The sequence below is a fragment of the Balaenoptera borealis genome (genome assembly GCF_965194805.1).
Source record: "Balaenoptera borealis genome assembly, chromosome: 2".
NCBI classification, from domain to species: domain Eukaryota; kingdom Metazoa; phylum Chordata; class Mammalia; order Artiodactyla; family Balaenopteridae; genus Balaenoptera; species Balaenoptera borealis.
In genome coordinates this window covers 169,500,367-169,513,272 of record NC_138867.1, presented here as the reverse complement: position 1 = coordinate 169,513,272, position 12,906 = coordinate 169,500,367, and the positions used below count along the sequence as shown (strand labels likewise).

General features: G+C 37.9%; 1 protein-coding gene across 4 annotated transcripts in view; it reads left to right on the top strand.

Moving 5' to 3' along the window:
• Nucleotides 1-12,906, top strand: part of TRIM58 (tripartite motif containing 58) — a 122,615-nt gene that overhangs the window by 104,426 nt on the left and 5,283 nt on the right. For 2 of the 4 annotated variants that reach the window (XM_082379385.1, XM_082379384.1), the window contains 4 exons: nucleotides 1,570-1,800; nucleotides 3,695-3,717; nucleotides 3,813-3,913; nucleotides 7,970-12,131. In XM_082379385.1, the coding sequence (XP_082235511.1) occupies nucleotides 1,570-1,800; nucleotides 3,695-3,717; nucleotides 3,813-3,913; nucleotides 7,970-8,559 (945 nt within the window). In that variant the 3' untranslated portion in view covers nucleotides 8,560-12,131. Of the gene's footprint in view, nucleotides 1-1,569; nucleotides 1,801-3,694; nucleotides 3,718-3,812; nucleotides 3,914-7,969; nucleotides 12,132-12,906 lie in introns of those variants that run through there. The other 2 variants (XM_082379387.1, XM_082379386.1) reach the window with 2 other exon arrangements.

The following is a 12,906-nucleotide window of genomic DNA, read 5'->3' as shown; positions in this document are numbered from 1 at the left end:
GTGATAAGTCTTATCTTTTCCCATAGTTATGTATGTTATATGTAAAGTTCATTGATAGTGATGTTTATTGATAATTTTTATTCTTTTTATGCTAACAATCCAAGTCAATTGTTTTTAATCCTGACCTGACCACAAATTTACAAAATCAGAAATTCCATATCTGAGATCTGGGTTCCTTCATTTTTTGAACCCTCCGCTGATTATTCTAAAGTAGAGATGATTCTAAGATCCCTGTCCTAGGCCAAATAAACTAGCATGATTTTTACCTTTGAGAATGTATCTATGTGAGCCAAAAGCAACAAGCATGGGCTTAATAAAATAAACTCTAAATTCTGTGAAAACCCTTAGCCTTTCTGTATCTGTAGATATAATTGTAGTACTCAAAAGGATGATATGAGAGAACAGTGAATTGCAACTAAAACCCTTCTGGACCATGTCATCTCTCATGACCCAAACATAATTCCACTTTTTTTCAATGACTGAGTTATTAGCACCACTCCTCAATAGCACAGCCTCCAACACGGAGAATGGGGGAGAAATTCAATGAGTTGTACCTTTCAGAGCAGAATATGGAATTCACAGTTGGTTGACTTTAAAGAGGTCAGAATTATATGAATCTAGTTGTTTAGAAAGTGGCAGAAGGAGGCAGAAATGGGAAATTGGAGGAAAGAGTTGAGTCTTATGAAATTTGAGGAAAACCGTTATTAGAATTCTTTTAAAGGCACTAGCTTGTGTTCTTAAATTGAACCAAAATCGTATAATGTTTAATAATGGACCAGAGAATTCAAAATATGGAGAGACTATGGGAGGGCAATTTGCCTCTTATTCTTAGTTTAAAGCTACTTTTCCACATACCAGTCTCCAGAGAATAAAATTTAGATATATTAATGCTGTATCGAAATGTGTTCCTTAGGTCTATTAAAAAATTATAGAGGTGAGATTTGGGTAGAAATCAAGATGAATTCCCTGAACCTTTGCAATAAGTGGCCTGAGAATAACTTCTTTCTTGGCTCTGCAGAGAATGTTAGCCTTATAGTTTCATGATTACCACATTATTGAGGAATATTTTCTAATCTCTAAACCTTTTCTTATTCACATTTACAAATCCAGGTCTCTTTAATCTCTCTTCATAATTCAGTTATTTCCACACTGTTCTCATTCCAGTGACTGATAGTAAATTTTAACTTCTATTGAGCAACTACTCTATGTTAGTCACTGTGCTCAACAGTTTGATATTTAATTCTAATTCCCAGACCCTTCTTTTCCCCCATTTTACATATGGTACTGAAACTTGAATATGAAAGTGCCTTGTCCTCAAGTCCATGGAAATGGGAACCCAAATCCAACAGTATTTCTCAAACTCTAAGTTTGAAAACTCTAGCAGGCCACTTCTCATGAGTAGTCTCTGGCTTCTGCATGTTGTTAAAATGCAGTGGGTCCGTTCATAGAGTTATGAAGATGAGATCACGCCAGACATTGCCTTCTCCAGCTTCGTCATCCCATCCGTGAAGGTGGAAGCCAAATGCTCTGCCCCAACTGCTGATCATTTGATGCACTGTGTCACTCCAGGAGAAAGTGGAAACGCAGAGGCAACGCTTCAGGTTGGAGTTTGAAAAGTATCGTGGCTTACTAGCCCTGGAGGAGCAACTGCACCTTAGAAGACTGGAGGAGGAGGAGCGAGCCACCCTGCAGAGACTGCGGGAGAGCAAGAACCGGCTGGTTCATCAGAGCAGGGCCTTGAAGGATCTGGCAGAGGAGCTGGAGGAGAGGTGCCAGCGCCCAGCCCTGGGTCTGCTGGAGGTGGGGCTGGGTGCCTGGGAGGGGAGGGATGGGCAGACCTGAGAACAAGGGGACAGATAGCAGCTTTCAGAGACAAACACCTTAAGCATTTATGATCTTTAGGAAAAGGGCACCCTAGAATTTACTTGGAAAGCATCTTAATTCTTAATCCTAGCATCAGAATCTGAAGGGACCCTAGAGAATCATATAAAATAGTTCATACTAAAGACAAAACTTAAATATTTTTAAAACTAAAATCAATTTAATGATTTACATATGATTAAACAGAAAAAGGACAATCTATAACCTCAAAATCGGTCAATGATGATATTGCTGTATTTCAGTGATGGCCAATCCAAAAAAGTCTAGTTAACCCATTTAAATGCCAATAGCCAAAAGTATGAGTAATATTTTAAATTGTCCACCTTGAAATTTGCATGTTAATTTTTAAGACAAATGCTAATTTTCTAGCCCATATTGCATGACTGTTCCAGGTGTGGTAGGGAGAGATTACCTGGGCTCTATGCAGCTTGCCCACAATATATTTGAGATTATAGAGCAAAGAGACAAATAACAGGGAAAAGGAAATATTTCCTTTTAATCCTCCTTGAAGGCATTAAATCCCAAGTGAATTGAGAAAGTCGTCGTTGTTGCTGGGTGCATGCTATCATGGTAGAACTCATTGCAATAGAAATTTTCTGGGCATGCTTCATTGTATCTCATCCCCAATGCCTCATTTAGGGATTTCTGAACTAAGCAATTCCTATCCTCATACAAGTACTGTGATAAATAGCACTGGTTACAGAGTGGGGGGTCATTAAATGAATGCATTTACAAAACATTTTTATTTAATTTGTCCCATTTTGTCTTCAATATATCTATATATCAGTAAAACTTGTGTTGTTGTTATTAGTATTGTTATTATCTTTATTATTATTGCTATGCCCACTTCCTAGTGAGCAAACTGTCAGAAAGGAATAAATTTTCTAAATTTCAGACAGTAAATAAACACAAGAACTCTGGCATTTTCAATAATATTCATTATCTCATCTTACCATATCTCAAAACACAATGTATATAAAGTTATCATTTATTAGCACTGAAGAAACGTTAAAATGTCTTATAATATAAATCTTAGGGAGAATATATTCTCAAATAATTTAGTTTCATTTTTATACCCACTTTTCCCTTTCTTTCTCAGTACCAGTAAGCTATATTTCACCCGCAATGGCCAAAAACAAGGCCTGTCATTCCGATGAAAAGTAAAGCTAATCATTTCCCTGTTTTTATGCCCTGTCAAAATTAATCTGACAGGTGGCTATTTTTTAGAGGGAGAGGGGAAATGCAATGCAGGTGATTTATTTAATAATCTACTCTGAGATAAAATGTTGCTAGATATTAATGACTTCTATTTTTATCCACTTAGGTAATTTAGACATGGTATGTTGGTTCAAGGAATGAGGAATTTAGGGTTTTCTTAAAAGGACATTGAGAGCAACATTTTATGTCTAACCTTTCACTGTTACTCAAATAAATTCTGCAGATACTTAGAATCTCTTTTTACCCTAATTACATTCACAGAATGTAACTCTTTACTAAAATATCCAAATGTCAGAATTATCAATTCAGAAAATAGATAAACCAATAGATGTTATAGGAATTAATCTAAACTTTGTGTGGTCTGATTTTATTTTAATAGAGGCAAACTGATTATATTATTTTAAATTCATGAGAAAACTCAACAACAGCCTGTTTTTAGTTTTTATTAAGACAGAGTCATGTCGCTTATAGTTTTACCTTAATAATTAATGATTTCCAGTAATTCCTAAAAAGATATTCATGGTGTGTCCCCAGTCTGTCAAAAGCAGTTCAGAGGTCTAACTCACACCTACTTGTGTTTCTCTTTCACTTTCAGGGTGCGGGAGGAGCCTTGAGCCGGTACGTTTACTTTCTGAATCAAAGAATGGGTTGGGAGAGGCTGGGGAGGTTGGTGGATAACCTACTGAGAACTGTGGGTTCTGCGCTCTTCTCAGAAGTAAGAGTGTTACACGGCTGGATCCGGAGACCATCCCCATGGAGCTGAAGACGATGTGTCGCATCCCTGGGATGAGGGAAATGTTGAGAAAGTTCCAAGGTAGGCTGCATTTTAGAGCTTGAGGAACTATGACACCTGGAATTTGGCTCTTATTGCAATTTGTTACTGTAGCAGTCAGGCTATTGTAACAAACAGAACCCAAAGTTTAGTGGCTAAAATCAGAAAGGTTTATTTCGAGATCATGTTTTAGGTTGATTACTAGATTGTGGAGGCTTTAATTTCACGTAATCTCACTCTGGGAACCCGTGCAGACAGAGCCCCACCTCCTTCCTGTTGCTGGTAGCCATGGAAAAGGGCAAGGTTATGATGAATCAGGCACTACTCCGAAGTGGCACACATGGCTTTCCTGAAGATTTTATCGATAGAAGTGAGTCACACGTTTATGCCAAACTATAAGGGAGGAAGGGAGATAGCACCGTGCGCAGAATAAAAAAAAAAAAAAAAAAAAAAAAGAATGTTGGGATACTTCTGAATAGTATGAAAGAATATCAGAGTCACTGACACCCATATAAGCTACATTTGGTTAGAATGGTGGGCTTGAAAGTGATATTAGCTGTGATATAAGTAACATTATTTCTAATCAATCTCCATTTCCTTGTTTATAAAATGCTAAAAATTTGTATTGTTTGGAGGACAAAATGAAACATATTTGAAAACAAAAAATCATCAATATATGAAAGCATTGCAGTGTATCAAATAATATAAGGTTTGGATTATTTTATTATCTGGCAATTTGATGAATTTCTTAAATTAGATAGTTAATAAAGCCAAAAATATTCAGTCAATTATATTTAAGTACTCTCTGTAGGCTCTGTGGTGTTATAATTAGTTTGTTTGGTCCTATTATGCTGTTTTTTAAAACAGTAACGGTTCAATACTTTTAATTTCTTTTTTATATTCAATTTATACCAAGTAATGAAAACAGACAGTGGCTAAATAGTGGCTTTATTACTTACAGGGAAACCACTTTGTCCCATGATGAGAAAACCCATTTCATCAGTCCTGTTCAATGATTTAATCAATGTTCTGATGGGCAAAGTAATATGTACTAACTGCATGAAATGTTGCAAGTTACTACACTCTCATAATCAGTGTCTCCATATTCCCAATTATTTTTACTGAATTAACTAATCAATTCCACAAATATTGTGTATTTTATGACAGCTACTCTTCTAAACATTAGAATATAAAATTGAACAATAACATCAACTTACAAATCTACAGCTTCATGTTGCATATATTTGCTTAAATTATGCAAAATACACAGAATGTTAGAAGATGATACAGAATATTGAAAAAAAGAATAAATTAAGGGTGGCCAGAAGTTCTGGGGTTAGAGCATCTAATTTGGAATTTGATCATCAAGGAAGACGTCACTCAGTAGGGGATAACTCAGCAAATATCTGATCTGGAGGAAAACATTCCAGGCATCAGAAATGAGTGTCAAGGCCTGAGATGGAAGTATGGAAGATGCATTCCAGGAGCTATGAGGAGTTCTGTGCGGCTGTGGTGGAGTGAGTGAGGGGAGAGCTGGAGAGGCCAAAAAAAGTCCAAGTAGCACAGGACCCAACAGGCAGGCCACTGTGAGCAATGCTTTACCTCCAAGTGAAATAGAACATCAGTTAAAAGTTGTAAATGGAGGAATAGGATGATTAGATTAATGTTTTGTGGCGATCACTCTGTGTGCTTTATTGAGAATAAATTACAGAGAGGCAAGTCTTGATGTGGGAAAGCCAGTTAGGATCCTTTGTAATAATTCAATCAGAGACGATTGTCCATTGGACAAGGGTAGTAGTACTGGAGGTGCAGAGAAATGGACAGAATCTTGGTATTTTGAAGGCAAAGCTGGCAAGATCTGGATTAGATATGAGGTGTCAGAGAAGGAGAAAAGTGGTGAATGATTCCAAGGTTTAAATCTCCAGAATTGGGTAATGAAATTGCTGTTTACATTGACAGGTAAAGCTGCAGGCGAGGCAGAAAAAGGGAAATGGGTTTTAGACACATCAATGTTGTGATGAATGTTAAATATCCAAATGTTGATGTCAGGTACACAGATGAATTTACAAATATGGAGTTCCAGGAGAAAAGTCTAGGCTAGATATATATATTTGGACTTAGTAAGCGTATGAATGGAATTTAATTAATGCAATGTGCCTGCCAGCCCCAGAACACATCAGAAGTGATCTGAGAAAGAGGCAAGAGGTCCCAATCCTGAGACCATTGGCTTCTCGAATAGCAGTGATGGAGGAGAAGAGGAGAAAACAGCAAAGGAGAGCAAGAAGGGGAGGCCAGTGGAGAGGGAGGGAAAGCATGATGACTGGTGTCTTTGGGAAAGGGAAGTGACGTTTCCCAGGACAAAAGGATTCTCAACAGTGTTGAGTGCTACAGAAAAGTCATTTAAGGTGAACTTTAAGGACTGATCATTTATCAATGCATGGAGCACTGGGAAGAAGGAATAGTTTGCTTAAGATATTATTCCATCTTGGTGAGCAACTGAGTTTAAGAAAGAAGAGGTAGGGAGAGGAACTGGAGATAGATGTATTAATAACTATTTCACAGATTTATTTTCTTATAAATGGAGCAAATAAGTGTGCTGGAGTGGGAATGATGCATGATGACATGACATCTGTTAAACAGGCCTAACACAGTTCCACGGAGACCCACTTTTCAATCCCCATTATTTATGACAGGAAAATCATACAATTTGGGAAAATCACATAATCTCTTGTTGGACTCTGAGTCTCCTCATCTACAATATGAGGATGATAATGGCACCCTTGAGGGTGGTTCCATGGGATAGTATAGATGATGTACTACTTATGTGACCCATTCAGGTTTGAGTATCAACAAAAGATAGCTAGAAGTGGTTTAGAGACAAATAAGAATAACAGTCAGCATATTAGTATTTGTTATTAGTATATTAAAAATTAATATATGATTAATGAAATTTACTATTTTTGAATGTTTACCAAAAAAAAAGGACACTGAATATTTTACATCCTCCCTTCTTCACTGAGGTCATTTCATTTGTAGATTTATTTATTAATTATATGTACAAATAAAATTTCATATCAATCTCACTGGGCCTTCACAGTATCAGCAGTAGTTTTCTATTGCTGCATAGCAAATTACCACAAACTTAGCTACCCAAAACCACATCCATTTATTGGCTCACAGTTCTTCAGATCAGATAACCACATGGGATCAGCTGGCATCTCTGCTTAAGGTTTCATAAGATGAAAAATCAAGGTGTTGACCAGGCTGGGCTTCTCTAAAGGGTCCAGGGAAGAGTCCACTTGCAAGCTTATTCAGTGTGTTGACATAAAGCAGTTCCTTGCAGTTGTGGGACTGAGATTTCCATCTCCTTGCTGGAGGAGATGGAAATCTATCAGTTGGAGGTCACTCCCCCTTCTCCTCAGCTGTGGCCCACTCCATCTTCAAAGGCAGCAATGACACATCAAACCCAAATCTCTCTGATTTTCACTTCTGGTGGCAGCCTGATAGCCAAAGAAACCTCTCTGATTTTAAAAGGTGATTTTATTAGACCCACTCAGATAATCTCCCTCTTGTCACATTCTGTTATATTAACAGAATCATGAGAGTACCAGCAGGGTCTGAAGGTCATGAGGCTCATCTTAGAATTCTTCCTACCATAGTAACATAGCTTTGAAAGTGGTGGATTTTATACCAATGAATTTTTCCTATAGGCTTTGAGGAGAAAAAAAATCCCAAGGGAGTTGTAAATTTTATTTTAAATGCAGATTTTCCAAAGAGCACCAAAGATCTTCCAAAGTTCTCTGGATAGAGATAAAAGGAATCTAAATGGTTATGCACATGGTTTGTCTTATCATCAATGGTTATGTTTTAATTGGGGCAGTAATGAGTCCTGGGTTATGCAGACATAGCAGTGGAATACACTCAAAAGCAATAAAGCATATACTCATCGACCTGCAAGGTGAAACACATATTTTGTTATCTCCAGGAGTGATTAGAGGGAGAATGAGGCATGGCGTGACAGTTCTCAATATCATGGCTTCCTAAGTTTTCACCAGTCTTTTCTGTTCTTTTACATGTTCCACAAAATTCTTTCTGCAGTTGACATAAAACTGGATCCCGCCACAGCACATCCTAGCCTCCTCTTGACGGCTGACCTGCGCAGTGTGCAGGATGGAGAACTATGGAGGGATGTCCCCAACAACCCTGAGCGATTTGACACATGGCCTTGTATCCTGGGTTTGCAGAACTTCTCTTCAGGGAGGCATTACTGGGAAGTCGTGGTGGGAGAAAGAGCAGAATGGGGGTTAGGTGTCTGTCAAGACACAGTGTCAAGAAAGGGGGAAACCACACCATCTCCTGAGAACGGGGTCTGGGCCATGTGGCTACTGAAAGGGAGTGAGTACATGGTCCTTGCCTCTCCATCAGTTCCTCTCCTCCACCTGGAACGGCCTCGCTGCATTGGAATTTTCTTGGACTATGAAGCAGGTGAAATCTCCTTTTACAACATCACAAATGGGTCTTATATTTACACGTTCAATCACCTTTTCTCTGGTTTTCTTCGACCTTATTTTTTCATTTGTGACACGACTCCTCTTATCTTACCACCAATGACAGAAGTGGAGTTAGAAAATTGGGCATCCAGGGGTCATTTTCACCCTGCTTCTAACATTACAGACGATCCTTCCTAAAATTCTGTTGCTAAGATACACCCCAAGCCTAGCAAAGTTTCCTGGAGTAGAATGGAGGGTATACATATGTGAAGGCTCAACAGATGGCCCCATTTAGGTCAGCACTTCATTCCTTGTCACTATGGACATTTTCCCATGGGGCAAAAGAGAAAATATAAAATATTTGTGTTTGGACAAGGATTGTATAGAATAGTAATTTTAGAAATGGAGCAGTCTTACCACTCTTTTTCCCAAATGGCTCCACATACTTTCTTGATGTGTTTTCTTCAAATGAATGGACCTCGTATTAAAGATATCTATACATTTATTTTAATGTCTCATTCCTTTTAAAATCTCTTCATTCCAATCTTCCATATATTAAAAATTAGAAATGGCAATTCTTAAATTGGTTCAGAACAGTCCAATATTGTTCTAGCATCAGCTCCGTAATTCTTTTTCCTCCTCCTTATTTTCCTTCTCTTATTCTCTCCTCTATCTCTGTCTCTCTGCCTCTGCATCTTTCTGTCTCTGTCTCTCTCACTTTTGCTCTTTATTGCTTCTTCTTTTCTTGCTTTATACCTCTTATTGCTTAACCTTCCATTTCCTTCTAGATTAATATATTCAGAACCATCTCTTTATATATTCATGATTCCTATGACTATTCAATTACTCTTTAAATCCTCTTCACTCAGGGGTCAATTTTTGAGAATGATGAAATTCATTCCTCTTATTCTAATATCACTGAGCCCCATGCCTTATCCCTTACAACTTTTTCCTTTATCTTTGGATACATTTTTTTTTAGTTGAAGCATAGTTGATTTACAATATTGTGTTAGTTTCAGGTGTACAGCATCGATACATTTTTTTAGAGTAGAAATTTCTCAGAATTCTGATTCAACTAATTCTTTGACCTAGTCATTTACTAGTTGTAAGACTTCAAACAAGCAACCTCTCTCTCTCAGTCTCAGCTACTTAGTATGATTCCTGTACATGGAACAATGATATTGACCTCCCAATGTTTTGGGAAATAAGTAAGGTTGTGATTTATATGATTGGTTTAAATTCAACTTTACTACTTAAATACAATGTAAAAATGACCAGAATGATGAAATGATAATAATATTTGACTTATTTTTAAAGTATATTCTGTACATTTCCAACAAAATTCTTAAAAATTATTGAAAGCTAACTCTGCTACCATCTTTCTCTATATCTATGTCTAATAAATAATTGCTAACCAAATGCTAAAATGCTTAAATGCTAAATAATTATTAATTAATAGAAAATTTAGATAACCTTATCCTGATAATAATCCACCAAGACTTTAATCCTCGACTTTAACTCTACCTTGACTTTTTTTTTTTAATTAATTAATTTATTTATTTATTTTTGGCTGTGTTGAGACTTCGTTTCTGTGCGAGGGCTTTCTCCAGTTGTGGTGAGCGGGGGCCACTCTTCGTCGCCGTGCGCGGGCCTCTCACTGTCGCGGCCTCTCCCGTTGCGGAGCACAGGCTCCAGACACGCAGGCTCAGTACTTGTGGCTCACGGGCTTAGTTGCTCCGTGGCATGTGGGATCTTCCCAGACCAGGGCTTGAACCCTTGTCCCCTGCATTGGCAGGCAGATTCTTAACCACTGTGCCACCAGGGAAGCCCTCTACCTTGACTTTTAAGGAGCTTTTCTCATCTAGAGAGATTTCTTTGACTAAAATCTTTCACATACTTTGCAATAACATTACTAATATAGTTTTCTTTCTATATTTTTTAATATATTTCTTTTCAGACTTTTTACATTTGGAGGAACATTATGGAGTATAATAATTTTAGAAATAGCAAAATTTTATCAAACTGTATTTCCAGATGACTCTACATATTTTATTGAAGGGGCCTTGTATTAAACAAAGATTTCTGTATATTCATATTTGATACATGTATGTTTGATCCTGAACAAACAATTCCCCTCTTTGTCTCTTTTGGAAACAGAGGTAATAATAATGTACCCTTACATCCCTCTTGTTGATATTTTATATACCATGAATTCTCTAGGCCTTTTCTATTCATGATCTAAGTAGAAACTGGCTCATGCAGTGGGTCTCAGTTCATGCTTCCCCATCATCAGGGCTTAAATGAGGCATGACAACTTATTGTAACACCTGAGTATTCGTATCACTATAGGGCCAGCAATTATGACAGGAGTCATGACAGAGAACATACACTCAGAGCAGTAGAGCCCCTTCCCCATAGAGATCAAGAGGATCACTGGTCTAAGATCATGTCACCCCTGGGGGCTCCACCCATTCACCAGGACAAGGAAGCCTCATGGCCTCAGGCCTGCTACCCTCTTCAAGGGGTGAAAAGGGAATCCCAAGAATGCCTCCTCCCTACCAAGAAAACTAACATCCTAGTCTCCACTGTCACCCTTTAATCCTGTTATCTCAATGTGCATCTTATCATGATGTATGTTAGTTACTAAACCAACTTAAATCTTTCTTCATCCCTTGCATTCCAAGTTTCACAAAGCTTTGTGCATCTCCTATTATAATCCATACTCCTTCCCTTCCCAATTCCATACACACACACACACACACACACATACACACACACTCACTCACACACATTCACTCATACACAATACACAGAATCTTTTCCAGTGGATAAAGACTCCATTTTTTCAGTTACTCAGGCCAACAATCTGACTAACTCCTTTCTTGATTTTACTTTCTCATATCTAGTCCATCAGTAAGCCCTGCTGGCTCTACCTTCAGTATATATCTAGAGTTCAGCCAGAGCTAACCTAACCACTCTGCTGCTATAATCATCATCTTAACATCCATTCTCTCCCTCTGGGTTATTACATTAGTTTCCTAACAGTAATCCTGGCTTTACCTCAGCCACTTCTGTGTCCTTTCTCAATGCGCAGCCAGGCTGATCCTTTTAGCACCCAAGATTGTAGTACCATTGCAGTTACCTTCCATTCAACTTATAGTTATAGCCAAAATCTTTGCAACAAACCCTCAGACCCTAGAAGATCTGAGCACAAGTTCCTGCTCTGATTCTGACTCCCTCCCCTTACTTCCCCTTTTATTCTTCTCCATCTATTCTGGCCTCCTGGCTGGGTTTACACCACCAGGCACTTCCTACTATTGGGCCTTTCTCCCAGCTGTGCCTTCTACCTGCAATTTCCTTTTCCCAGATGCCTCTTTAATTCATTCCCTTTCTTTCTTTAAGCCTGCTCAAATCCAGCTTCTCACTGAGAACCATACAACCTGACCTACCCCAGAACCCACCCAGAGCTTACCCTCCCACTCCCCTTCACTGGGCCCAATGGAGGCTCTTTTCTTCAATATAGTACTTATCAGCTTCTACTATATTTTATTGTTATCCTATTTATTGGGTTTATTTTTATTTATTTATTTATTTGTGCTTTTGCCTTTTCTGGATAGAATGTAAGCATCCTGAGGGGAGGGATCATTGTCTATTGATAATGATATATCTGACATATCTCAAACACCTCAAGTACTGGTTTGTATGTGGTTATTACTCAATGCATATTTGTTGAATAAATAAATGATTAACTTTTGGTGGACAGAATTAAATTCTGGGTCTGAAAATATTTTGTGAAATGTAATATAGTGGTATTATTATTATTATTAATTTATAACTAGACAACTACTGACATAAAGCTTAATGTCAAGTTCTAAATGAGTAAAATCAATGCTTAAGTGTAGAGGAAATTTGAATAGAAGGCTAAATTTGAATAGAGGAAATTTGAATAGAGGTAATGATTCTCGTGGCATGATGAATTGCTGTGCCCAGGCATGGTTCCACTGAGCCTCCTGTAGCTTTGATTCCCTATGACAATACGACACCTTTGACTCATGCATTGCCTTGTATGCGCTCCATATGCAAATTCTCATACTCACTAAGAATGTGGGGAACGTTATATAAAACTCTATGGAATAAAAAATTTATAGAAATTGACTCTTTCATGCTTTATGAACCCCTCTTCATCTTAACTGCAAGGTAGAGCTACCTCCTCTCCCTACAGGATGTCTTTGGTCTGCTCTCCCCACCATCGCTCCCCTTCTTCCAGGCATCCCTCTGTTACAGCTGGACTTTTTTCTAGCACAAATCATTATAAAGAATGACTAAAATCATAAAGAATGATTAAAAAGTCATTCTCAAACATTAGTTTTTCTGAAGCTGTAACTCTCCAGAGCTATGTTTATAGTTTACCAAAAGACTGGCTGATTTATTCAAATAACTAATTTGATCATTTTCCCCACCACCCAATCATGTGACTGATTTGTCAAGTGAATTAACTAACTAAACTAGTTATCCTAGCATGATGGAAAGGCCCTGAAGGAAGGG